This window comes from Sinocyclocheilus grahami, unplaced genomic scaffold (genome assembly GCF_001515645.1).
Source record: "Sinocyclocheilus grahami isolate Dianchi unplaced genomic scaffold, SAMN03320097.WGS_v1.1 scaffold93.1, whole genome shotgun sequence".
NCBI lineage: Eukaryota > Metazoa > Chordata > Actinopteri > Cypriniformes > Cyprinidae > Sinocyclocheilus > Sinocyclocheilus grahami.
The window spans coordinates 1,625,216-1,649,393 of NW_015505272.1; the positions used below are offsets into that span (position 1 = coordinate 1,625,216).

A 24,178-nucleotide genomic window follows, 5' to 3' on the forward strand; every position below is an offset into this window, starting at 1 on the left:
GTTCTTTTTAACTTTTTTATTCATCAAAGAAAAAAGTATCACAGGTTCCAAAAAATACCCCCTAAAATAACAAAACATATAATAACATATAACAAATAACAATAACAAAAAATAAGCAGCACAACAGTTTCAACACTGCTAATAAATCAGCATATTAGAATGACAATTTTATATATATGTATATACAGTGGGGAAAAAAAGTATTTAGTCAGCCACCAATTGTGCGATGTAAATGACTTTGTTGTTTTTGAACACAAATGGATCCGCAGTGAATGGATGCCGTCAGAATGACGAATGACAGACATCACAATAATACACAAGTAATGTATGTCTTTTGAGTATTGTGATGCTTTTATCAGCTGTTTGAACTCTCATTCTGATGGCACACATTCACACTGCAGATCCATTGGCGAGCAAGTGACATAATGCTAAATTTCTCAAAATCTAAACAAACTCACCTACATATTGAATGGGCTGAGGGTGAGTGTATTTTCAGCAAATTTTAATTTTTGGGTGAACTATAGCTTTAAGTGCATAACGTGATTCTTCACCAGTTTCCCACTGCACTATGGGATACCTTGGCACAGTATGGCAATGTGTTCTGCCAGGTCTTTAAAGCCTTTCTCCACCAGACTGCTGTTGAGCGGACTGTGTTCCTGAGCCCAGAACTCCACCACTACACACAGAGTCTCCTGCAGAGTGACCCACATTCCCAGCCTCCACTCCTGTACACAAACACACAGTAAACTCAGCCTGCACCGCCTGATGAAGCATCTGGAATGGACATGTCTCTACAAAATGGTATATTTAATGTGGAAATCTGTTGGCATAATGTTGTTGGCATACAGGTGTAATGTGACAAATTTTAGTTTAAGCTGGGAAGTTATCTTTATGAGCTTAGGTCACAACACAATAACGTCGTAAAATGAAACCAGCAAATATGCAAATATACATAAATGTCTAAAACGGAAGATTTCAATAAACCATAAAGTGGCCATCATTTTTAGCATGAAAGGAGAAGACTTGAATGACACCTGAGTGGAGTTGAAAGCCCATAGTCTTGATCAGCAGCTTGCCGAGTTGCTGAACCGCCCTGGAGGTCAGAGTTGACTTCTCCCACATGTTCCAGAAGGTACTGTACAGAACAGACACCCGACTGCTTCCGGGTGACCTCCTGCAGAGAGGAAGACAGAGTTGCCATATATATTAATATTAAAATGTAGATACAGCTGCTACAGATACAATGACAGATCTGCTATGTTGAAACCGGCAACATTTTAGGTTCGGGTTTATGTAATATAGTTTATTCAGTTATCCATTAAATATAAAATATGTCATCCTGTCAAATATGGAGGATACATAGAAATGTGATGGCAATAAAGAATAGTTGCTGATGTACAATCTAGGCATTAATATCTATGGTTAACGCAGTTACTTAACCATTGTCTTTCTATCAAAACAGACCGAATGTAAATAGTACAGTCTTTATCTTCAAAACAAGGTGAACAGTAAGACATCAGCATATCTCCAAGCAGCTACATATTGTGTTTTATCTCTACATTCTTTATGACATGTTTTGTCTGTGTTTATTTTGTGGAGGGGTGGAAAAATACTGCAGCTTCTTTTCTTTGGGCTCATGCAGAATCAAAAAGTAGTTTTTTTATTGAAGCAGTGATGAACAGAGCTCAGGTGCTCACCCTGAGCTAGCAGCATGAAGCTCCCGCTGAAATAGTCTCAGGAAGGACTCCTGCAGGTTACAATGGAGACAAAACAACTCAGTGGATGGTGGGCTTGGCAGTGAGTGACAGGTGGGTTCGCTTGCTAGACACACTCTTGAATAAATCAGACAAAATGGCATTACTGACAGGTATATTGACAGTTTCATACTGAACTGATGTTTCAAGAAGTGACCCTTACATTCTGGACACTGCAGGATCTGGAGAAAGTACTTTGTGTGTCCAGGAGAACCCCAGGTAGGATTGCTGTGCAGGATACTGTGGAGAACTGTGATAAACATGCTGAGGTACAATGGCTTTGCATCAACCTAAGTAGGAGAGCAAGAGCAAAGACTGGGTTATCTGGTCAAACCAGAAAAAGGGAGATGAAAACAAGCGCTTGTAATAAAATAAATTTTTAAACAATTCCATCTATTCTGAAGAGTTCAGATCATTACATAAACTTCAGTGTTCAAAACAGATACCAAGAGAGGAAGGTGGCTGATGGCCTGTATAATTCTGATATATCCACAATCATAATTTAATGACAGCAAATAATAACACAAACAATTCTATAAATATAGGAATTATTTTTTTATTTTTAGACACATTCAAAATTCACAAACTTAGCATTCAAATATTTAGGGCCAGTAAGATTGTTTGAATTTTTCTGAAAGAAGTCTCTTATGCTCATCAAGGCTGCATTTATTTGATCAAAAATTTATATATTAAATAATTAATATATTTTAAAATACCATTTACTCCTGTGTTTTAGCAGCCATTATTCCAGTCTTTGTCACATGATCCTTCAGAAATCATTTGAATATGCTGATTTTGAGCGAAAGCAACATTTCTTCTTTTTATCAATGTTGAAAAACCAGTAGCAGTGCTTAATATTTTGTGAAAACCATGGCCACATATTTTCAGGATTTTTTGATGAATAGAAAGTTCAAAACAACAGCATTTATTTAAAACAAAAATCTTTTGTAACATTATAAATTTATTTATTTTTTATCAATTTAATGTGTCTTTGCTAAATAAAAGTATTAATTTATAAAAATATATATATATTACTGACCTCACATGTTATGTTATACATATACATATGCAATTGATTGTCATATTCTGTACTCCCTTTCATTTAGCTTGACTCTATGCCAACAGTATGCTATTTGTATACACAGAAAAACAATGGCATTTGTTAAGCACAGTAGTGAGTTTTTGCATAAAGAAAAAAATACGTTTTAACATCTTATTGCCATGAATTTTTGCACTTTGTGTGAACAGACTTTCAGTGGGTGGTAAAGAACGCTGTTTTCATGTATCAGAAATCACAATCCTTACAACACCCTTAATGAAAAAGAAACTACCACACTTTGCTTTTTAAGAAAGATAACACCAACTGAATGTAACAGTGCTTTATAAGTGCCTCTGGGATTTAGAATAGCTCTTATTATACATACATGCAGTGTGTGACTGGGGGCATCACTCCAGGCTGCAGGGACCCCAGAATCTCCTCCAGAGCTTGAGGGAAGAAGCACACTCTACCAAGCTCTGCACATTGCTGAATCTGAGTACAAGAGAAACAGAGAAAGAAAGACACACAGGAAATAAGATGACTGATGATAATGTGTTCTCAGGGTCAATGTCAAATGAGTGCATTCGGACATTTCCGCTTGAGAAACCAGTGTAGGCACATTGCAATGTTTCTTTAATGGGTATGCCAATCATGAGCGTACCGATCAAACAGATTTGCCTAAATCAGGTGACCTGGCTGTGATGAGCCCTGCGTTTATTACTCCTCTATGTGACACACAGGAAATTGAATGACCCGATCCTCTAGATCCTCTCTGTACTTTAACAGCTTGTGTATGGCAGATGGGTTTGTTGAAAAGTTTTTCACAGATTTGAATACCTGAACTGGCAGGTTGGGTGTGCAGTAGCTGTAGAACTCTGGGACTGTCAAAAGCATTTTCTTCCGTTGCTGAAACGAGATGTCATGTAAGGTCATATTTTATAGAAATTACATTGATAACCATGACAACTTTCTCATTTGTGCCCAAAATCCATCTGTGAAAGCCATAATTATGTTTCAAAATGATATATAAAAGTACCAGAATAAAAAGTGGATGAGGAGAATAAAAATATATTAGACCTCCATTATTATGATGTATTCTTTGAGCATTTCCTCCAATTCTTCTTGTGAAATGTCATCAGTAACATCCATAGACTCAATGATTACAGCAACATCGATGGCCATTTCACAGCTCTCTTGTTCATCGAAGGACTCCAAATTACAGGACCAGTTTAACTGAGCAAACATGCTGCAAAAGAAAGACAACAAATAAATCACCAATAGCAAATTCTGACGTTGAATGTAAAAAGTAAAAGCCGTCCAAATCAAAAGAGCATTTTTTTTTTTTGCAAATAGACTATCAAAAGTTTGGGGTTGGCAAGATTTTATTATTATTTTTTTTTTTTTTTAAAGAGACCTATCTGCTCTCCAAGGCTGCATTTATGTATTTACAATACAGTAACAATACAGCGGTATTGTGAAATTTTACATTTTTAAAGTTTGAATGCTCAAGACATGTAAAAAAGAAAAAAGAAATACTGTCACTTTTAGTGAATTTAATGCTACTTCCTGAATAAAAGTATTAAGAAAACAAACATGATTGTTAATAGATTTTAGACTACATAATATTCTAATAAGTCCAATTTAGTCATGAGAGTAAAAGGAATAGTTTACCCCAAAATATCATAATTTATTATGTTTATGTTGTTACACCTGTATCATTTTTTATTCAGTGGAACACAAGGTGTTTTGCAGTAACATGATACTAGTGACATAGTGACTAAGTAAAAAAAAACAAAAAAACCCCACAAAAGTCTCAGAAAATTTGTCCATATGTCTTGTCTGCAATATCCCGAAGCACTGTTTAGTGCCATGGTCATGAAACCTTAGCACAACAAAAAACAGTGCACCAAGGTTCTATGTCCATAACATGAACATGTTTATGAAGAACTTTTATAGGGCTTTTTTGTCCTGTTTGGCACTTGACAGTCACTAGTCACTACATGTTCTGTTGTATGAAGAAAAAAAAACAATTCTTCATTCTGTGTGCAATGAAATAAGTCAAAACAGTACAGCACGTTTGAAATGACATGATGATGATTTAACAATGATAGATGTGTCACTTTTATAAACTAATTTCTTTTAAAAGCAAATAATACAAAGAGTTCCTTTACCCCAAAAAGATGTTTGGCTACATAGCTGACACTATAGTGAGGGATTCTGCACTTCTCGCCTTTATCTTTGGATGTATTTGTGGTTATCACGTGAGTTACATCATTTGAAGTCGACCAGTCTGTGATGACAACAGCTCTGCCTGCTTTTAATATCCTGCAAACAAAATGTGGTTTGTAAGAATTCCCATTAGCAGTTTCACCATGAACCTCCAACTACATCAACGACATTTCTGAAGGCATGTTGTACAAAATTGTCACTGTGCACATCCTGACCTGACATACACACTTCTCCTCGCTGGATCATCAATGTCAATGAGCACTACCCAGTCCTACAGGTGGAGATGGGAAATGAAACATGTTTAATTTCTTTCAGCCGTTTTCTAAGCGAGTTAACAATATAGTGACGTTCACCTGAAAAGCTCCAGACACAGTGCCATTAGACACCCTCTCTCTCTCTCTCTCCATGTTTTCAGTGGATTGGGTGTTTCAGGAATCTGAGCTGTTAAGTTTAATTCATATGAAGCCTCTGGGAGCAGAACAAACTCTGGAGTGACTATCCACTTCCCTGAAACAGAAAGAAACCAAACAGAATCACCATTTCAGTTTGTTATTTTATGCTTATGTGTTATTAGTTTATTGCATGCTCTCTACTCGATTATGACAGTCAACTCTCAATATTACAGACCTCAAGCACAGGCTGCAATAAACTTTTCACTCGCTAAAGCTTTTTTTGGCGATGAGGTGAGTTGTTGCCTCCTTATAATCCTGGAACATAGAAACATGAGTCAATGAAATATTGTGAACTGTAAATTAAGCTAAAAAATAAATCTCTTTTATCGGACATGTAAAGTCACCTTTCTAATCTGGTCTTCAGCCTTACCACGAGATCATTTAGGAAAAGGTCAAGAACTTGGAGGTTGAATTTATGCTCATGAGGGTTTCAATTAGTAGAGAGAGAGAGCAATCTGTGCCTATATTAAGATGGTACTGAGGGCAAGGACAACATTACATGGTCCGAAATACATTGTAGCATCGGGAAGCAATTCGGGAAGAGTCATTTTTCAGGGCTAATAACCAACACTTTATCATTTTCTACATGCACAGTAAGAAATGCTTGATGTCGTGGAAGAGAGGCTTGTGTGAAATTAACTGAATTATATAGCAGTGCACTTTTGAGAGGTTAAAAATATTGAATTACATTTTATAATATATCAAAATAAGTAAATTCTGCAGAGAATGCTAGACCTTTTCTTACAATTAACTTGAACGCTTTTTCTAATTACTTTTAGGTATATTGGTAGATAATATAGGTATATTAACTGCGATTTAAATATTTAAAACAACACGCTTGTTAAATATTTCGCTTAATGCATGTTCTCATGTGTATTATTGTTATTATCAGTTTTATTTAATAAATTCTGTTTGATATTTCGTATCTAATGCAAACACAGTCAAACACATTATGTCTGATTAAACTCTCCAAATATTTTGGGGCCACTGTACAACAGCAGAACTCTTCATTTATAAGGTTGTTACAGTAAGTAATATATCTGCTTATCAGATCTTCAGATATCAGCTTTCTGATGCCATGGAGTAACTGTCTTTTCTGGGAATGATTCTTGATGCCAGACATTTGAAAGATGTATTTGTTGTCCATCATCCTAGTGGGAAAAAAAACAGATTATTAGATAAATATATTACAGCTATTGGCTGTTTACAAACACTAAAGAACAGAAGAAACGCAAGTAAAGTTGAATGAACTCTATCGATCTGAATTAGATTGTGATTTGACAGCTGCTTTACAACAATAAGAAGCGTAGATAGTATCTTACCTGAAACTGAAACCCGTGAAATCACTCTGATATGATGAATTGGACAGTTTGATCTCGCGCTTACTACAACGGCGCGGACATTTTATCGAGCGACCATCAGTACTGTATATATAACACACTCAAACCATGATTAATATGACGCTAACTGTCAAATTAGATGGATTAGATATTTCTCCCTTTCGTTGTCATTCATTTCGCTTAGTTTAGTTGCACTTCAAAACTAGCGTACAGTGTGTTGCCTGACCACGGTATATTATTAGGGGTGACCAGTATGTTCAAACTCACATAAATATTACTGTCCCTAACTTGAGGTGCGTACACTCATAAAAAGTACTGAAACCACTTCTAAAATAAAAGAGAGATCATTTATGACGTACAAACAACGACTGAGGAGAATATTATAATATTAACAAATACACGCTCCCCCCTTTTCTCTGTGATATGCTCTGTTCCGTAACACGGAAATACTGATATGCTTCCGGTTGGTTGTCAGAGACGCTTTTCGCTTAAGAATCACAACAGTGCGTCACCACACGTGTTTACAAACAAACGGATGCGACGGCTGAACAGTTCAAGTATTCGTCCTCGTAAGCGAGCTAGACCGCATGCTATTTAACCATCAGAAAGCCTTTTAATATTATACGACACTTTTGTCTACAATCTCATGTTGTGGATCGATATAAATGACTGAAACACTATTTCTTACATTCCCATTAAAACACTCGCAGGTTCCTTCCATCAGTGCTGGCTCAGTGTGTGAGGCTGGCCATTTGCTATATTTACTCGACACTGTTAGACTCATGCCTTTAGATTGGATTGCAATAGTAAACACTTCTCAGATCATTTAGGTCATTTCACTGCAGTGATAAGTAAAGATTTGGGAAGAAATGCACCTGACAATTCTGCTTGGATTTGAGCCCTGATAGTCCTTCATTGCTGTTGGATTTAATGTGATGAAGAGCCCCTGAAACCACAGCGTGAATAGGTACTGTGTACTTTGCCTTAACCTCAGTGTTTAGTAGTATTTACTAGTGTGTGTGTGTGTGTGTATGTGCGTGCGTGCTTGTGTGTGTGGTGTGTGGGTGTGTTTGTGTGTGTGTGTGGGTGTGTTCGTGTGTGTTTGTGTGTGTGTGTGTGTGTGTGTTTGTTTGTTTGTGTGTGTCTGTGTGTGTTTGTGTGTCTTTGTGTTTGTGTTTGTGTGTGTGTTTGTGTGTGTGTGTTTGTTTGTTTGTTTGTTTGTTTGTTTGTTTGTTTGTTTGTTTGTTTGTGTGTGTGTTCGTGTTTGTGTGTGTGTTCGTGTTCGTGTTTGTGTGTGTTTGTGTGTGTGTGTGTGTGTGTACTAGTGTGTCTTTAAGTGTCGAGAGAATACATCTGCCCCAGCTCTTTCTCTCTCTCTCTCTCACACACACACACACACACTTATGCACAGCTCCAGCTCTCTTCCTTGTGTGGCAGCTTTCAGAACTACTCTGGGACTCCACAACATTTGAGTTCAAAATAGATAACAAGACAAAGGAAATGGAGGGTGCATCTGCCTAATTGGGCCCTATGTGGTGACGGCATGAACCTGACACTTTTCCCACAACTCTCATGTGGATGAGACACGGGCGATGATGCGCATCCCTTTGTAACATCGGCTACACACACGCGTGTGTGCACAGACATTGACGCAGTCGGTCTCAGTGTAATTACACTGTTCAGTTCCTAATCCTGTATCTTAAAAACCTACATAAGTCACTCTCTCTCTTCACTCTTTCCCCTCAGACAGTAGTCGAGGCTTGAATCGAGTTTAGAAAATAATAACACGCGGGCTTAACTGCAGAGTCTGTCAAGTGAGGGAAATAATATTTGTCCAGCTGGACAGCCTTTGCCGTTGTGCGGGCTAAATTAATGTTGAGATTTCTGTCTGGGCGAGGAGAAAGGGCTGTCGTGTCGGAGAGGAAGTGCGAGCTGTTTGGTGTTTGACAGGGATTATTAAAATCAGCCCAGATGAAGGGGAGAGGGGCGCCAGCAAAGCCAAATTGACACTGACACTCTCCATTACACTCCACTTGACTTGCGATGACGACGTTGATACAGTCTCTCTCTCTAGCGCGTGCTGGATCTGTGAGACTTGAACGTTGAGGGCTTTATAGCAATCTGAGGCCAGATGGATTGTTTATTTAAAGCGATGGCAAGAAGATGTGTCAGTCTATATCTCGCCGGCGTCTGGTAATACCGCAAGGCCACTCTTTCCGATATGCATGTATTACCACCGAGCTGTACTGTAAATTGAATGACACTCCAGCTTGACACAGAGAGGGGAACCGGATAGATGAAAAACAATGGATTGAGGCTAGAAATATTTATGGCAGATGATAACTAGCGCCTTGTTCCAGCTGCGCTTTGACGCGCAAAGATCGTGTTGGAGGTGAAATCAAATCATTTCGTGTAAAGGGCCGTCATGTGTGTTCGAGGACACGTTTCATCAAACATAAAGGCTTCCCTTTTCAAGCTTACATTTGATCCCATTCAGACAAATGCAGTACACAAGCAGACATTGATTATTTCTTTCCACTTCTTTTCATTTTTCTGGCAATGGCTGTCCACAAAGTAGGTTATGGTTCCCAAAATAGGTGTGAAATGGAGCTGTATAGAGATGTATTTTACCCAATACAGTCATTTGCTGCAGAAGAAACTCTAATGTACTTTTGTTCATTTCGCTTGGGTTGCCAGATTTCACCAAAAAAAGCCCAACTTTCCTTACCTAAAAGTCCCTTATCCTTTTATTTTGGGGTGGGTTTATGAATTGAGAATGATGAATTATGAAATGAGAGAAACTTCCATATTTAAAAAATATATCTATTGATTATATGAAAAAAGGTTGGTAATGAATAAATCTCTTTGGCATCTTTTGGCAAAAAAAAGAAAATAAATTGTATTCAGGAATCATTGGAGTGTGGCATGTCCTGGAAAAATGAAACCTGGGGCAAAATGTGTCACTTTATTATGCTAAAGAACCCAAGCATTAGCAATCCCAAAGATACAACTATCCCGTGGTAACTAGGATTTACACAAGCTTCAGTCTGGCTCCAGAACACCTGAGAAGAGATGATGCCCACCCCTCAGAGGACCTCAGATGATGCCAACCCTGAAACAACATACAGAACTCCCACATTTTGCTATAAGTTTGATTGCATCATATAATATTTGCTGTTAGTTGTGGCCTAATGGTTAGAGAGTCAGACTCATAACCCAAAGGTTGCGGGTTCGAGTCTCGTACCGGCAGGGATTGTAGGTGGGGGGAGTGAATGTATAGCGCTCTCTCCACCTTCAGTACCATGACTGAGGTGCCCTTGAGCAAGGCACCGAACCCCCAACTGCTCCCCAGGCGCCGCAGCATAAATGGCTGCCCACTGCTCCGGGTGTGTGTTCACGGTGTGTGTGTGTTCACTGCTGTGTGTGTGTGCACTTTGGATGGGTTAAATGCAGAGCACTAATTCCAAGTATGGGTCACCATACTTGGCCACATGTCACGTCACTCACTCACGTCACTTTAATAGTCTTTAATTGATTTTGCCGTACATTTCTGCCATATGTACATTAACTGACAGTCACCACTAATAAGCTACTACTAAATATTGTAGAAAATTTATTTTCTGTAAAGTTGCTTTGTAACGATTTTTATCGTGAAAAGCGCTATACAAATAAGCTTGAAGCTTTTTTTTTTTTTTTTTTTTATAAATAATTTTCAAAGTTTTTAAATTCCTTGTTTTATTGTTGTGATTATTGTTTTTATTTTATTTTATGTAAAGCACTTTGAATTACCATTGTGTATGAAATGTGCTATACAAATAAACTTGCCTTGCCTTGCCTTGAATTGAATTGAATTTAACTATATTCTGGAAATAAGCCCCAAAATGCAAACTGAGACTTTGCCATATTTATATCCAGCTTTATGATGTCACAAGCCATAAAAGTCTTTTGATACCACTGATCTATATCTAATGTTCTATTTCCACTTTATTTTAGGTGGCCTTAACTACTATGTACTTACATCAAAAAATGTCATAAGTACAATGTACTTATTGTGTTCATATTGTATTGCAAAATACTCCTGCTGCTATTGTGGTGGGATACGGGTAAGGTTAGAGACAGGTTTGGTGGTATGGATAGGTTTAAGGTGTAAGGGATGGGTCAACAGGGTAACTATAAATGTAACTACAGAAATTAATTACAGATGTAATTACATGCAGGTATTTAAAAAAAATATATATAAGTACAATGTAAAACATGTATGTACACAATACATACATTGTATTAAATGATTAATTTAAATGTAAGTACATAGTTAAAGCCACTTAATATAAAGTGGTACCAATGTTCTCTATTATAGATCAGTGGTTGATACCAAGGATGATAACTAAAAGGATATAGTTTTCAAAATAATTCTACACTTAAAACAATAGGGAAATCCACACTACAACTATAATGATGATGGCACAGGGGAACGACATTGTTGGAATCACTTTTATAAGTATTTTCCCAGCTGATGAACGATAAAACATTGACAGCCAATCAGAATCCATCCTGTTTTAAAGAACTTTGCATTTACAGCGGCAAACGACATAGGAGCAGTGCATGTTTCAGCAGAATGATTACTAAAGGGTCGTTCACACTAAGGGCGATAAATATAACAATATCTAAAACTATACATTTTTAATAATTGTTCTAATTCTATTCAGTCAGAATCCACCTGACATTAAAGAGCTTATGGCAGAAGACAAAACTGCAGCACAGTATAATAAAAAAAACATTAATAAACAGCATTATCATTGGTTTAGATGCTAATATAGTTGTTATATATTTATTTATAGCTATCATTCTTGGAGTGGATGAGCCTTTAGTCACGTATAGTAAGTGGACATGGCAACACTGACCCTAATTCGAAACAAAATGTTAAATAGTCTTCCTTGAACAGAGCTGAAGATCTGGATTACCGTATGGTCTGAATGTATAGTATATAAATATGATGGCTAAATTATGTTTTTAAAGCAGGAAAGAACTTTAATACGTTATAAAGTTTCACTAGTTTTTCATTGTTTTGCAGGGAAGCGATGGACTGGCAAGGTGACTTCCTGCATGACCATGCATTTGTGGAGCTGCAGGTGGAAGGAATCCCCAGTGAGGTGGACATCCAAAACCTGATCAGAGACACAGAGGAGAAACTCAGACTTAACGCCTGCAGGTCAGTAGCCTAGAAGACTCACAAAAAAATCTTACCGTCCTCAAACTTTTGAACGATAGTGTAGATATTTGCGTTTGCAAGGCATAATAGCAGATGATGTTTGCTGTGATGTGCTGAACATTGTTGTTCTAGATGAAGATTTGTTGAAATTGACAAGGTGATTTGTGAATGGATTGAAATGGAAAAATGATCAACAAATGAGTAATGTTTTACACTATTTATAATTTTTAGGTCTGTGTGTTTTTATTTTACCATTGCATTCATACAGGACACAAACAATAGCAATGTTCCCTATTTTATAGAATAAAAGCAATTTCTATGCTCAATCCTGAGATGCCAAAAAAAAAATATGATTATGGATTATGTCATTTACTGGTATACAGGGAATACAGCCCTTCATCTCAAACACACATCTTGTAGGTTTTTAATGGACTGACCCATTCAAAATGAGACAGTCTCAGTTTGTATTGATCCTCCATGTGCTTCAGTCTTAAAGGTGCTGGTTCTTTAGAAGATTATTGATCACCCTGATATAAAATGCATCAGTATTTTAATATATATGACCAACAATATATGACCAAGGTGTTTGTACTACAAGGATACTGTATGAATTGCTACTCTCAGGACTGTTGGATGAGACATAAAATTGCATAGGCATATACATTATATTAAGCACAAGGATTTTTTGTCATGTAGGAGATGTAACTGCAGGGCGGTAGCAGTTGTTTAGTGCTTGAGTGGACATTGTATAGCACTTCATTTTCAGAGCTATTATTTCCACAGAAGCTTCCTCCAGTGTCGGTAATCCTAACATTGAGACCACATGATTAATTGAGGGTTGATGAATAGCATGCCACTTCACCTGAAATCAATGAACTTAAACACATTCTGAATGCAAGCTTGCAGCTAGACATCCTTTTTTCCATTTTGATGGAAGGTTTTGGCATTATCAGATATTGAGGTTTTGTTGTCGGCGAAGGACATGTTGACGAGCACCCCTGAACTTGTTTCTCTCGCTCTGTTTTAATTCGCAATCTTTTTACTCCGATAATGCACCTCAGATTCTCACTTGCATCGGTAGTTTTGGAGGACATGCTTCTCACGACTAGATTTCTGTTTGTTCTCCTGATCCTTCCCTGTCTACCCTCCCTGATGGCACCTCTTTCCATTGTGCCGCCGGTTTCGAAAAAATCTATCTCTGCCATGCTTTTATCCTTTATGTTGCTCTGAGGACATGGGCAGACCAGAAGGGTCTACGCTAAATGTGTTGTGCGTGAACAAAGGCAATCTTACTCCCCCCTGCCATTAGACACACGTTCTCATTCCTGTCTGTCCGGCCTCTCTCCTCTCCAAATGGGAAAGTAATAATTGAAGATTCCACATCTTGAAACGAAAACCCTTGTGTGGGTAATTCAAGGATTATTACTGAAGGCCGAGACAGTTTTTCTGCCTCTCTAAGCATTAAAGGGTTATTTTGTGTTCTTGGAGAAAGATGGAAGATGGGGAACCATTATAAGAACAAAGAACCCGGATAATAGGGAATTGTGCCTAGGAGAAAGAGAAAGGGAGGGTGGGAAGGGTGTAGCTCCAGTGGTCAGTCGGAGCCGAGCCAAAGTGGGTGATGACTTCGCCCTTTTCTGTGACCTCCTCTGGGGTGGGCCAAAGCTGTGCTCTACACCTGCTACCTAATCTACTTATCCTAGGACAAACCCAAGAGAAGAATTGGAAACTGGAGAATTCGCGGCTGCCCGCCTCATTTCTCGGTCCTAACCCATTTACGGGTCAACGAGACGGGCCGCCTCCTCTCGGTTCTAGGATGTCGGAGATTTGCCTAAGAGCCACTTCCTAATTGAAGGAGATTAAGATAGCCTGTCAAACAGCCTCGGATCTCCCAAATTGAAACGCTGTTATCCATTAAGCTTCATCAAACCGGACACTCAGGGAGGCCACCGGCAGTACGCCGGCCCCTAATGAAGTGTCAGCCATAGTCCAACGACGGGAGGCCGGGCTTCGGATTTCAACCCGGCTTATGGAAGATAGCCGCAGCGGCATGCCAATTTACCTCGTGTGTGCGTCCTGACAAATAACCCGTTGGGGGTTTGGCACCGGAGGAGGCTAAGCAGGCCAGATCTGCAGTCGGCGGGATCCACTTTCATGGGTCTCATTGGGTCCGGCATATTCAGGGAAAGAGAGGCCTTCTTTGATAGCTCCCAGATAGGCTATTTGTTTCCTGGGCACATGACTTGGTGCTCACTGAAGCTGGGGCTTATTTGAAAGAGATCTTTTCCTCTCCCTCCCTCTCACCCTGCTATTTCCTTCTCCGCTTCACTCTCCTGGAGCGCGACAGCCCACCCACACTAAATTAATTTTGACAAGGAACTTAAGATAACGTCAAAACGCTGACTAATCAGTGTATTGGGTTTCTGTAAGGCAGAGAGCTGTGAAACATGCCATCATATTTAATAAAAGACTCCCGTTGCCTCTCTCTTTCTTTCTAGTCCTCTTGTCCCCCCCCCCCTCGCTCTCTCTTTACCTGGTCTGTCATGTCTGGTTTGTGTGGATTTGAAAAACAATTACAGTTTTGGAAGCGTGATTGGCAGACAGGGAGGAAGCTGAGAATAAGGCTTAAGGGAGCTTTCGCTGTCTCTGCGCTCAGGGTTTTGTGGGGACTGAGCTGGGGAGTCTGGTCTCCCTGAAATTCCTTTCAACTTCTCCTTTTGTTGTTGTTTGATTTAAAGGGTAGATTAATCAGGATTTTTTTGTGCGCGTGTGAGGCTGTTGACGGTCTTTTTGGCTTTAGTCGGTGTGTTTCTGTGAGACGATCTCTCTCTCTGAATGCCTCTGTTCTTTCTTTCTTTCTTGTTGTGTGTGGCTGTCCGAGTCAGTGAAAATCGTGTTATTGGATCTGATTAATCTGGAGGGGGTTAGCACCCCTCTTCAAGTGAGGTCAGATGATAGGGCGCTTTGTCTTGACTTAATCTTCTTCACAGAAAGATATGTCTGTATACCTATATTTTTTTATATGTATGATGTATTTTTTGTATTGTTATTTACCTATAATTAGTTGTATGTAAGGCAAGGCAATAATTCATAGTTGTGAAATGTTCATATTCTTAGCTACATCGTTAAAGAGCAATGCATCAAAACAAATGAACGGTGCTTAATATCATATATTATATCATGTGTCATCAAGTATTATACTCTTTATACCATGAATGGGTAAATAGTAGTAAATATGGAGAAAAAAAAGATTGCATATGGTATAATAAGGCAGAGATTTCTAACTAGTGGACTGCAACAAACTATGCATTCATGCATAGTGAGAATAGATGCTTCTCCTATAGTTTGTTAATATTTTAAAAGAGTGAAATTACATTATTTAATATTAACAAATGTTTGTGTTTTTGATTTAAAAAAAAAAGTAATTTTTTATTTTATAAAATCTGCAATTTTGGTGCTGTGTTGGGTCGCAAATTGATGTCTGATGAAAAATCAGTTTTTGTTTGTTTTGTTTTACTTTGCTTTGACAGTGGTCTTGGTCTTTATACTGATACTTACTGGTATGGATGCAGCATAACCGGTTTTCATCTCACAATGCTACTGTAGACTTTGCCATATACGCAAATGTAGTCAACTATGATTAGTATCCAATAAAAGGCTAGTTCCCAATGTGGCAGCGATCATGAGAGGGAAGTAAACCGCTTGTTCTAGGATGATTGGAGTTTTACAATTTTTCAAAAATAATATTTAGGAGGGAAAAATAGAATGCTTTATATATGCAGACTTTATTAAAAGTGTTACCAAAAGATTCCCAAAAGCTAATTTAATCTGATTGTATTAATTTTTTTAGAAGAAAACTTTCACATGAATTTTCAATTCATTTTGAACCCATCTGTGATAATCTATTCATATGTGAAGCATGTCCCTTAAATATTTATTGTTGCAATGTGAAACTCTGGCACATCATCAGTGGCAGGCGGGCAGAAGTTTGACAGCAGCTGCCCCTTTGATTGATGCCAGTCCTCGTGAGTGCTAAGACCAACACTGTCCGTGACTCGCCTTCAGTGATCGCTGACCCCATCCAGTGCCGATACACAGAGGATTACGCAGGCGTTGGTGAATGGCAGAAGTGTGTGCGGATGAGAGATGGGACTTTTATGAAGTTTTAGCGTTGTGTGACTGCACAGATGGAAGCTCGTTTAGACCCTGCTGTTTGAGCAGAGTCCTGGGGTGACGCCTGGCTCAGCACCGGCTCTGAGCACAAATCCTTATTTTATTAGAAACATTAAACAGACTTAGTCAGTATATCTGCCTTTCTGCTAGCTCTGGATGGCTACACTTAACTAATGTATAAGAGCTAAGCTGAGCGATATCCTTGAGTTAACAATGTTCACAGAAAACACAGAGTAGCAAATAATTGTCATTAACATGTTCAGAACACCCTATAAAGAGAATAGTTCACACAAAACTTCTCAAAATATACCAAACTGGTAAAACGAACTCTAAAACTCCACACATTTATATACAATTTGGCTGCTTTCGTCAACACGCGTAGACTATAAGCGGAAAAGGGCAGTTTTGTTTGTGTGTCTGTGTCGACAGCATCTTTAGTGTGTAAAACAGAATTTTTATGTTCCCTTTTAGAGCTTGTGTTTTTACAGCGAGCTTTAGGCTGTTCATTAAACAGAAAGGGAAGATTTGCTTTTCCAGCACGGTCTGTCAGCACCTTCATGTCCTCTCGTCACACATATTTCCTTTTTACTACAAAAAGAGACACATTTGTTGGATTCCTGTCGGCAACCTTGCATTTTAACCAACGAAAAGAGCCCTCTTCATCTTTGCTTTCTACATTATTTAGCTGCATATCGTTAAAATTAACAGCCCTTTATGTTCACTTTATGTTTGCTCTCTATTTTTCGAGGAAGTAAAACTGTGTCAGGTTTAAATGGAATTTAATAAGCTGCCATTCGAAGGCATCTGGACTCATGCATAGCCATAGTGTTTACAGCAGTCAGTGGTTTATGTCGCTTTGTAAGAGTGTGTTTCAGCTGCCGTGTGTGTGTATGTACCTGTATGGCTTTACGGCTTTGTGTCATGTCTCATTTTTCATGGATAGAAGGAGACAGAAGTGCTGATGCCGTGTGGTTATGAGGAAGATCCGCTCATCCTGTGTCGTTGAGAGAGATGTGCCACATGCCGAAACATGCACACACAACTGATATATTGATGTCTGTGTTCATTAGCCCCGATGTGGCTGATATCAGCTGTAGAGTGACAGTAACCGGAGTGTACTTGAGTTTAAGGGACAGCTCGCATGTAACACATTGTGAGAGTGTATAAAAATAATTTCAGCGCTAAAAGTTTATTGTAATTCAACAGCGCAATATTAAGTCAGACAAAGATTTTCTAAACAGAATGTCCATGTTGTGTCTATTTTTCTTTGACATTTTATTGATAGAAGAAGAGGATCACACAAAGCAGGCAGTTTTCAAACTTCAGAATGTGTAGGAACCACAGCTGTAATTTTTCCAGCAGAGCCCCATGAAAAATGCTTCATATTTGAGCAGAATTTGAATATGTGTCATTAACAAAATGATGCACATCCATCTCTCATTGTGTCTTTTTTATTAGATATTGTTGGCTATATGTTCATGCATTCAGGTATCATTGAGAATGCAACCCTCCCTGCTCTGTTTAACACAATTTACCATGTTTTTAATTCTCAGCCTTTTCTGTACACCGATGCCACATGGCCATTATGTATGTATGTATGTATGTATGTGGGGCAAGTAAAAATCTGAATTACTGACATAAATGTGTCTGCAAATCTTTGAACCCTTGGTCATGACTATTTTAATATTCCTGTAAGTTGATTTAGTGCCTTTAAGATAGTAAATTGTGACGGTGGAAAGTAAATCACTGACATTGAAGACTTTTATGCAGGCAGAGTTTGTACCCCTTCTTGAGAGTGTGTGCTTCCTTTTATTATAGTATTGAACAGAACCTGAAGGAACTGCAGGCCAAGGTTGGTGAGGCCAGTAGCGGAGAGAGAGTTCCCAGTCCAATAGAATGCCTCCAGTGGTTCAGTCAGCGCAACTTGAGCATCCTGAAACCAGTGGCTACGGGACACCAAGAGCTTCTGGACTTCCTTCGAGCCTTGGTGATCAAAACCATACTTAACTCCAAATGCAATCTGTCCAACATACATCATCATGACATGTTGAGGAATAGTATTGATTCCACATTCAGTTCTTGACATTATTAATTCTGTCTGTCATATTTTAACAGGAAAACTCGCTAAAGGCAGAGGACGCTTTTGAAGAGGCTATTCTACATTTACTACTGAACATCTCTACTCAATGTGGTGTTGCTTTCCCTACTTCCTGCCCTGCATCTAGCGAAGAGCATTCCTCATCTCCTAACTTATCCATGCCACGTGATGACCTTGCTCTGGAAGTCCAGAAGGCATGGGATAATGTTCGGTTCTCATTGCGGAGCCACTTACTTGGCAAACTCCAGATGATGACTGAACCAAGCCAGACTGAGGGAGAACTGGGTGTTGGGACCAAGGTTCCTCAGAAGATCTTCTACCTTCAGCAACTGTTATTCCTCTACCCTGAAACAAAGGTCTTCAGCTGGTACCAACACCTTCAGATCAAGGCCGTCCTCAGTGTTCTCCGAAACTGCCAGAGCTGCATCCCAGGTGGGGAGAAGGGCTTCGACAGACTGACTCTGGGCTTTCAAACCGCCTCTCAGGCTCTTTGCTCAATGCTTCGAGAGGAAATTCATGTGCTTAATGGAGTTGCAGAACCACATAACATCATTGTCTTCCTCAACCATGTCTACCTGAACACAGTGGCACAGGAACTAGGTGTGCTGATGGACAAGGAGATTGAGACCGCACTGAAAGACAACACCACGCACAGCATGAAAGGAGGCAAGATGTCCTGCAAGAAGTCTGCTGTAGGTCAGTATCTTCATGCTCTTCTATTCATTTTGCACATAGAACTGGAAGCAATTAAAATTGGTTTATAAGTTGAAACTGCCAGTTCTAATCTGTTTGGCTGACCGCTACAGTACTGAAAAGTTGTTCTTGTCATTGACGTTGTTTACACAGTTTAATGTCTCAGTGTGCTTTGAAATGAAATAATAGAACAAATAAACAATTGGAGAATCAACTTTTTGACTTAGAGTAGCCCCCTTGGCAGAAATAATAGCTGAACACACTCATTTTTTTAAATGAAAACCAAATTCTGTTCGTAAAGTTTTTCCAAACACTGATGCAGAAGTTTCCACAAATGTGTTGCACTTGTAGGTTTCTTTGCTTTCACCCTTCTGTCCAGTTCATCCCAAACCAACTCGATAGGGTTTAAGTCTGGAGACTGTGCTGACCATTCCCTGATTTGAAGCTTTTACTTCTGAGGTAGTTCTAACATAGCCTGGAGGTATGTTGTGGGTCATTATCTAGCTGTAGGGTGAACCCCTGACCAACTCAGTGTATACCAGAGGGTATTGCATGGCTTCAACATGCTGTGGTAGTCTTTTTGGTGCAGGGTTCCAGGGTGCCACTCACTCTTGAACTGGAGATTTCAGTAGTCCACTAGCAGTAAACCTCTTTTTTTTTATTCAAAAGATGGAGGTGCTCTACAACTTTTGACTGGTAGAGTATGTGATTTCCCTGTGAAAAAGAGCCGTTTGCTGCATAAAGTTTGCTTGGTTTGGGGCTTTAAATCTTTGAAAGATATTTATATTTTTGTTTGAGATGCTTGCAAGCTAATGATAACTCAGCACATTGCACCAGTGTTTACAAAAACTTTCCAAACAATTTTTGATTTCCATTTTTTTTTCATACAAATAATTAAACAGAACTGTTAAATTAATGAAAATGGACAAACTGTGTCTTGCATTGACTGAATCATTGTACATAACACTCTCAACACTGTCAGAATAAAAATCCTCTTCCGACACTTATTGGCCAAACGGAAAAAAAAAACGTATTGGCTGGTATCAATTATTTTTAAGCGTTAGTATTCTTAGCATTGGCAGAAGTGCGTTTAAGGTGCTAGCGTTCTTGGCAGTGTCAAAATAAAATTACTGGAACTGTCAGAATAAAAGTCCTCTTCCGACACTTGTTGGCCAGACAGAAAAAATGTATCGTCCAATACCAAAAAAAAAAAAAATGTGTTGGTTGATCACTATACCTAAACCTAAGCTTCATGTGAAAAAGCAAACTGTGGTTGTGTGCAGCTGTTTCTGGGGCCTTTTGTGTCTGGAATAAACTGCAAAGTGAATCAGACTTCATGCTGATAACCGAATGTCTAGCTACATGAAACTAGTACTATATGTGACCCTGGACAACAAAACCAGTCATAAGGGTCATGTTTTGGAAATTGAGATTTATACATCATCTTTCCATAATTTTTCCAAATAAGCTTTCCATTGATGGATGGTTTGTTAGGATTGGACAGTATTTGGCCGAGATACAATTATTTGAAAATCTGGAATCTGAGGGTGCAAATTAATCAAAATATTGAGAAAATTGTCTTTAAAGTTGTCCAAATTAAGTCCTTAGCCATGCATATTATTAATCAGAAATTAAGTTTGGATATATTCATGGTAGGAAATTTACTAAATATCTTCATGATCTTTACTCAATATCCTAATGATTTTTGACATAAAAGAAAAATCGATCATTTTGACCCATACAATGGGATGAACAGACTTTGTTCCCCCCTCCTTCACCAGATGTGGGAGTCTCAGCCCTTTGTACCCATCTTTTTCCATCCCTTGCTTTTCATCCCTCTCACTTTATGTCGTCTTTTTTTCCCCTCCACTTTTTCTTAGAGGTAATGGGGTGAGGGCTGGGCTCAGGAGACTGCCATACAGGTCAGCTGATCTGGAACAATGAGGAGTTTAAACCCTTACTATCACACCTCAGTGGATTTGTAGCAGACAGGATAAAGAACTGAAAAGGTGGAAGTGAGAGACCGATTGTATGTGTGTGTGTGTGTGTGTGTGTGTGAGTGTGCTACAAATATACCCGTGCTACTTATGACTGGTTTTGTGGTTCAGGGTCACATATAAATATTCCTTACCTCCAGGCATCTTGAGTTTTAAATGCACCATTTGCCAAATGCTCTCATATTTTAAAGATTGTAACAATCTCCATTTTACTCCTTTTTTTTCTTCTTCTTCTTCCTTTTCTACTGATGTTATGCCAAGTATCGACAGATCAGTAATTGACTCACTTAATGTGGCTCCTTGTAGAGACGTCAGCGTCCATTTTTGAATGGACTCATTAGGACCTCTCTTCCATTTAATTCACGTTCCTGCCACAATTCACTAATTTTTACAAGCAGCAGACACTTTCCTTCATTTTCCCGCCTTAAATACAGGATGAGGTAGCAGCAGGCTCAATAATTGTCCCTATGTCCATGGGGCTGCTTAATTCAGGTCCACAGACCTATATAGGGCCCAACAATCCTTCAAACACATTACCAGGGGCACTGCAAGTGTGTATTGCTGGAAATTGACTGTAATGTATTTCAGACACTTATGAGTATATAAATAATGTACTTACAACACTGTAGCAGAAACCCATAGGCAAAATTTAATGATTGAAATAGTTGTTTTTCTATTAGTCAGTTATAGCAACGCACAATCACATGCCTCTTTATGGCTGGATTTCCAGCTAACAAACATCTCAGGAAATCTAAACATGAGGTGAAATCAAACAATGAATGCTTTGACAATTTTGATGGTTGCAGGGTTTGTGTTTTAGCAACATAGCTGAATATTTTAGTATTGAAGTAAATGACGAATAAAAGGTACGCTTTCAATGGAAGGCATCAAAACAACCTGCCGTTTCTTTTCTTTGTCTTGTTAGGTTTTATTTATTGTGCTTTATTCATTTTCCATATTTTCGCGGAAAGCCCGTCTGGGAGAAGTGCTGGTGGGTTGGGGGGAGGGGGATGAATCTTGACGCTCTGTCCCACGGGAGCGACGCCGCTCCTGGCATCACACACTGTCAAAGCACTGAAGCATTTAACAGCTTTTCATGCGCAGATATGCCAGTTCCTTTAACCCCTCCATCTGAAAGGATGAACAGACTTTGTTCCCCCCTCCTTCACCAGATGTGGGAGTCTCAGCCCTTTGTACCCATCTTTTTCCATCCCTTGCTTTTCATCCCTCTCACTTTATGTCGTCTTTTTTTCCCCTCCACTTTTTCTTAGAGGTAATGGGGTGAGGGCTGGGCTCAGGAGACTGCCATACAGGTCAGCTGATCTGGAACAATGAGGAGTTTAAACCCTTACTATCACACCTCAGTGGATTTGTAGCAGACAGGATAAAGAACTGAAAAGGTGGAAGTGAGAGACCGATTGTATGTGTGTGTGTGTGTGTGTGTGTGTGAGTGAGTGAGAGAAAGAGCTGGCTGATGGTTTGTATGTTCTTGCACATACAGTGTATGTGCAGATTTCATGCTGTATTTGAAACTCACAGACATTGGGTATTTCACATATACAGTGGGTATGGAAAGTATTCAGACCCCCTTAAATTTTTCACTCTTTGTTATATTGCAGCCTACTCTTTTTTTATGTACAGTAAAGCTTACAGAAAATCAATATTGCTTCACTCACTTTTTGCTAGTGCAAAGTTTTCAGTTTGTATAACATACAGTATGGTCCAAAACTCTGAGACTTCAGTGAAAATCTGGCATTAATTTTAACCTGGAAGGTTAAACAGAACATTTAAGTTTTTTCTTATTATTAAAACAATAAACATGACAACTTCATAAGTCTTAATCTCTAGGTCACTTCTAAAATAAGTACGTTTGTGATGTGAGCATGTGTACAGACGGTCAGATGTTTTTCCACTGAAGGTAAATATGCTCTTTGAATCATCTCGAATCATGCTGGGGAACATGTTCTTTAGGTGGATGGAGTTCGTGCAGCTCAAGGCTGCTGTTTTTAAAGCAAAAGGGGGGCAAACCAAATAGTACTGAAACATTCTGAAATGTTGAATTTTTTCACTTCAGCATTTTGCTGTAGTTGTTATGCTGATAAATTTAGTATGAAATGAACATAAAATGCCATTTAAAAGCATTTTCACTAGTGGTATCAGACATTTACGCCACATTGTATGTACGTAACGTTGTCAGAGGAGATCCATCATGTTTTAATGTACAGCAATGTGCAGGTGCATACACCTATATGTAGTCAGAAAACAAACAACAACAAAAAAAACCTTCCATTGCACATATACTACCATTCAAAGTAAATTTATTCATGAATAAATACTGTTCTTTTAAACTTTCTATTTATCAAATAATCCTGAATAAAAATCACGATTTCCACAAAAATATTAAGAAGCACATTTTTTTTCTTTTAAAACAGTGATTATAAGAAGTTTTTTTCTAAAGTTTTTTTTTTCTTGAGCACCAAATCAGCATTAAAATGATTTCTGAAGGATCGTGTGACACTGGATACTGGAGTAATGACTGCTTCAGCTCTACCATTGCAAATGTAAATTACATTTGAAAATATATTAAAATAGACCCTACATTTTGAATGGTACTCTATTACTAGTTTTTAAAAACTGAAGGACAATTCGAATTATTTTCTGTGGCTGTTTGTGATTGTCACATATAAGCTTAACTTTTATTTAACATGGAATATCCTGTTAAAGGGTGATTCAGAGTTTTTTTTAGTCGTTACCATAGCATAATGTTTTGTTTACTCTGTGTAAATCAGTATCATAATGTGATTTATTGAAGTTGTTTACCTGTGGGTTCATTGTGTATTTCTCAGTAATTGTTCAAATATGTCAAGCAGTTCTGTTATACCTGTCACTGATTTTGTTTTAGTAAATTTGACTAACCTGCACAACCTATGGCTACAGAACAACAATTGCATGTGATGCTGCCAAAAATAGACTAGAAGTGGAGACTCCAACATTTACTCCTCCCTATAACACATTAATAAAGATATAAAAACCTGCCATTTTTTACCTCAAGATGGGCCGCCCACCCCCTACTGCATCCCAGCTGGACTGTGCCTCTGGCATTGAAGGAGCTGGTTTAGTGTGTGTCAGTGGGAGCAGCTTATAATGCCGCCTGTCTCAGTGAGCAGCGGGCTGCTACAGACAACCCACTGCAT

The 24,178-nt window shown here is 38.6% G+C and overlaps 1 protein-coding gene and 1 pseudogene across 1 annotated transcript in view; one reads left to right on the plus strand and one right to left on the minus strand.

The window, feature by feature from the left end:
• The window catches only part of LOC107587548 (SMC5-SMC6 complex localization factor protein 1-like), a 29,843-nt pseudogene extending 23,939 nt beyond the window's left edge, over positions 1-5,904 (minus strand).
• A 1,412-nt stretch (positions 5,905-7,316) lies between these two features.
• Positions 7,317-24,178, plus strand: part of LOC107587549 (uncharacterized protein KIAA0825-like) — a 76,289-nt gene continuing 59,427 nt past the window's right edge. Inside the window, exons 1-4 of the mRNA XM_016275363.1 lie at positions 7,317-7,781; positions 11,886-12,023; positions 18,015-18,183; positions 18,312-18,990. Coding sequence (XP_016130849.1) covers positions 11,893-12,023; positions 18,015-18,183; positions 18,312-18,990 — 979 coding nt within the window. The 5' untranslated portion in view covers positions 7,317-7,781; positions 11,886-11,892. The remainder of the gene's footprint in view (positions 7,782-11,885; positions 12,024-18,014; positions 18,184-18,311; positions 18,991-24,178) is intronic.